The 3823-nt window shown below is 62.0% G+C and overlaps 1 protein-coding gene across 1 annotated transcript; it reads right to left on the reverse strand.

The window, feature by feature from the left end:
* Nucleotides 1-1212: 1212 nt before the first annotated feature.
* On the reverse strand, nucleotides 1213-3606 carry LOC123144827 (uncharacterized). The gene is made up of 2 exons (XM_044564075.1): nucleotides 2137-3606; nucleotides 1213-2042 (listed from the first exon to the last, which is right to left on the reverse strand). Exons 1-2 carry the CDS (start codon nucleotides 3146-3148, stop codon nucleotides 1567-1569), a joined length of 1488 nt encoding a protein of 495 aa, XP_044420010.1. The 5' UTR covers nucleotides 3149-3606; the 3' UTR covers nucleotides 1213-1566.
* Between the last annotated feature and the right edge of the window lie 217 nt (nucleotides 3607-3823).

Genomic DNA, 3823 nt, shown 5'->3' on the forward strand with positions numbered 1-3823 from the left:
CTGCTTTGGGAGCCCTACTTTGGCCGCCGCCACGCCGAGCAGCTCTAGGCCACCAACGGCGTCGTGCCCTCCGGGAGGCTCAACTCCGAAGGCCCCCGCCGATGGTGGGGCGTGCCCGGCCGCACGCTCGAGGCCGTCCTCGAGTACATCGAGGGCGGCAACACGCGCAGGCTAGAGTACCCCGCTCCCCCGTCCTTCTCCCGCCGGCGTGGGAGCTCGTGGGCGCCGAGGCGCATGGACCCGGGGGCGTCCTCCTCCTCGTCCGGCTGCTCGTCTGGCTCTCCCTGCCTCCGCCCCGTCAAGCCGGAGCCCCAGGACACGCCGGTAAGCCACCGCACCCGCAGCTCCGGCGTCCGCATCGCCGACTCCTCCCCCGCCTCTGGCCGCCTCGTCCTCGTCAGGCCGAAGCCGGAGCCCGGCCTCCCCGCGGAGTACGAGGAGATAGCCTGGCGCGGCTTCTCCGACGAGGAGGCCCTGCAGTGGGCGCGGGACGACTACCTCCGCAACGAGATGGTCCGGCAGCGCCGGGCCCTGGAGGAGATAGCCGCCCGCAAGCGTGGGCGCGAGGACGAGCACGGCGTGGTGATCCTCGACAGCGACGAGGACGAGGACGCCCCCGGACCATCCAACCCGCCGCGCCAACCTGAGGAGGGGTCCAGCAGGGACCGCGGCCGCGGAGGAGGCGACGACGACGACGGCGGCGGCGGTGACTACATGAAGTTCTACAGGCTCCTCGGCATGTAGAGCTTCAAGGGCGGCGGGCGGCGAGGAGCGGCGAGGGCGACGACGGGCCTAGTAGCTTTTTTTTTTCTTTTTCTGTAAAATATTTTAAATATGTATGAACTCGCCGAAGTTTGGTTGAATTTGCGCCTAGTTTGTGGTTTTCAAAAAGATGCGTGGGCGCCGCGACTGGGGGGATCACACCCCCAGCACGCGGTTTTCGCCGGTGCGCCCCGGGGGGCGATATTTAGCGCCTCCTGGGAGGCCAACGGCTGGAGATGCTTTTAGCAGGCTCGAAGGGATCAGTCACCTCAGGCCCGCACACCCACGCCTACGTGATCGCCTTTTGTTCTGTCATGACAGATAATGAATTTATTTGAAAGTTTCTCCGGAAAAAGAAGCACACACTAAGAAAACGAAGGGATTCACTATAGAATTCTCCTTTGTGGTCATGCAGAATTTGCTCTCTGTTTTGACAAACGCGAACCAAGCTCGTGGAAATTTCTCTTATTTGATGAAAGGCGTTTGGCCGCACCTTTTCCAGCTCCTCTTATTCGAAATTATAATTACAGAATCTATCTCCATCTATACCATATTTACATCCTCAAAAGGACAACCAGAAGAACGAAGGTGAGCTCATTCTACATAAGACAAACTTTCAATCCTTCGAATCTACCAACTTTCCACGGCATCTAGATCATATCAGCGAGAAGATTCAACGACGGCCATGGGAAAACCTGCAGCTGCAGTGTCTTAAGTCCTAACCCACGCGTCAGTATCGGCACCACCATTCGCCATTAACTCCTGCTTGACCAATGAGCCACCCATCGCTATCTCTCTTCAGTCTCACAATGAGATCTCGAAGAGGTCAGACTCGGGTTCGAGGTCGCCGGCCGCCGTCGTGCCGCCGCCGCTCTCCTTCCTGCTCTTGCTAACCCGCGAGGCCTCCGTCCAGCCGGAGTCGACGCGGCCCATGGAGAAGAGGTCCCCGCTGTCGTCGAAGTCGAGACCCATGGACCCGCTCCGGCCCTCGCCCAGCGACGCGGACCGCACGAAGCACGGGTTGGCCGTGCGCCGCGCGTTGGCCGGCGCGTACCGGAACTTGCTCTGCCCGAGGTTCACCAGCGCCATCACGTCGAAGCTGGAGGCCAGCACCGGGTACAGCGGGCTGGAGAAGGCGTCGGCGTTGCAGCTCACCGCGTGGACCAGCTGCCCGTCCACCGTGAAGTACACCTTCCGCTTCGTCGGCTCGAAGCCGCATCCCACGACCTTGTCCACCCCCGCCCACGCTGACTTCTCCGATTCGTACGCCAGCTTCATCCCTGAACAATCAACGAACCTGCTCAGCTCACGACTTGCACGGCACGGAACAGTCGCGGCAACGCAAAGAATTCCGTAACGGAGTAGGATTATTACCGTCGAGGTAGACCGCGCCGTTGGAGTGGAAGCCGATGGACGACGCGTACGTTCCAGCTAACGACGGCCGTGCCGGTGCGGCAGGCCCGGCGGCGAGGCCCAGCGACATGACCAGGTGCCTCTGCTTGTCTCCCTGGTCATCTTTCGCGGCCCTGGTTTCCTGGATCGGGTCGGTGGTGTCCGGTGCAAAGTTGATGAGCTTGCTGCGTTCGCTGTCGCCGGAGCCGTCGTGCCCACGCCTGCTCGTCCGGGACGCTGACCACTCCGGACGCCGTGTGTTCAGATATATGATGGTGATCTCGAAGTAGGCGTCCTGCGGGAACGGCGTGCCGTTCATCGGCGGCCCCGGTAGCGGCATACCCATCCTGGCGATGCAAAGCCCGTTGTTACTTGTCAGATCCTGGTCGTTGCGGAGGGGGCTCGAGAAGCTTCCCGGGAGCCACTTCTTGCTGGACGCGGCGGCGCCGGTGGCTGCGACCACGGGATTGAGGCGCACGGCCTGCAGGCGCTCGGACGACCCCACAGGGACCTCCCATGCGGCCTCAGCCATGTCGCGGCTGGTCCCGGCGTCGCAGACCGGGCAGAGCCCCCACAGCGGCGACGACGACGCCGACCTCGCCTTCGGCGGCGCCACGGCGAACACGAACTGCGCCCACCCGTGCTCCGCCGCCTCGATCACCAGCCGCGGGTGATCGCCCCACTGGAACGGGCCCTGCTGCAGCGCGCCACCGCCCGGTCCCCGGTGCCTGGTATCGGCGCGGACATGGTGGTGGTGGTGCAACTGCTGGAACCGGACGCCCACGCGGCCGCTGCTGGCGGTGTACTTGGCGTTGAGCTTCGCCAGCCCGGGGCTCGCCGAGGGGTCTGCGCCGCCGACCTCACGAGCACCGACCGGCAGCTCCGGCGGCGCGTTACGCGGCATGTGCCGGCGGCGGTAAGCGTAGCACGCGGCCGCGACCAGCGCCGCGGCGGGGAGGGCAACGCCGAGGAGCAGCGTGAGCCATAGCGCCATATATGCGTCGTCCTACTGGGGGGACCGGAGCCGCGCCGGCGAGGTGGACATGGACATGACGATGATGCTCTGTCGTGGGTTTCGGGCTGCGGGTCGGTTGATTCTGTCCTGTGCGTGCGGAGTTGTTTGGTGGTGGTGGAGTGTGTACGAGGCCGGCGGGGGAGGAAAGCTGACCTGCCTGACTGCCTCAACGGAACAAGCAAACAAGGGAATAGTTGCATTTAAGGTGGAGGCTTTTAAATTGCGCGACAGCGGCGTGCATTTGCTGATCGGTGACGGGCTATTTTTTCAGCGGCTGACCAGATCGGCGGAGGCGCGGAGAGCCTTAGCTATCTGCAACGGGTGAATCGGCACGTCACGCTACACGAGTTTCTTTCTTTCTTTTTTCCTTTGTTTCTTTCGATCGTGCTATACGCTCTGCGTTTTAGCTGGTAGGTGGTCGATGTGATATGTGAATGCTTTTACATGTGTTGCAATGCAAACCCTCTTAACTGTTGACTGCCATGTACTCCTACTTTCGACCTCAATAATACTACACACCAAGTTTTATTGGATTTTTACAGAATTTGCCTAACAATAAACACCCCCCCCCCCCCCCCCCCCACACACACACACACACACTCCGAATTTCAGAGGGTGGGCCCCTTCCCACCCCCTAATATCATAACACTCCAC

The sequence above is a fragment of the Triticum aestivum genome, chromosome 6D, assembly GCF_018294505.1.
Source record: "Triticum aestivum cultivar Chinese Spring chromosome 6D, IWGSC CS RefSeq v2.1, whole genome shotgun sequence".
NCBI classification, from domain to species: Eukaryota; Viridiplantae; Streptophyta; class Magnoliopsida; order Poales; family Poaceae; genus Triticum; species Triticum aestivum.

What these genes read in the sequence shown, in the direction of transcription:
- LOC123144827 (XM_044564075.1), bottom strand. Translation starts at nt 3,148, where the DNA reads ATGGCGCTATGGCTCACGCTGCTCCTCGGCGTTGCCCTCCCCGCCGCG. An exon ending in CGGCGCGGTCTACCTCGACG is followed by an intron (nt 2,043 to 2,136) that starts GTAATAATCCTA and finishes TTGATTGTTCAG; the next exon opens with GGATGAAGCTGGCGTACGAA.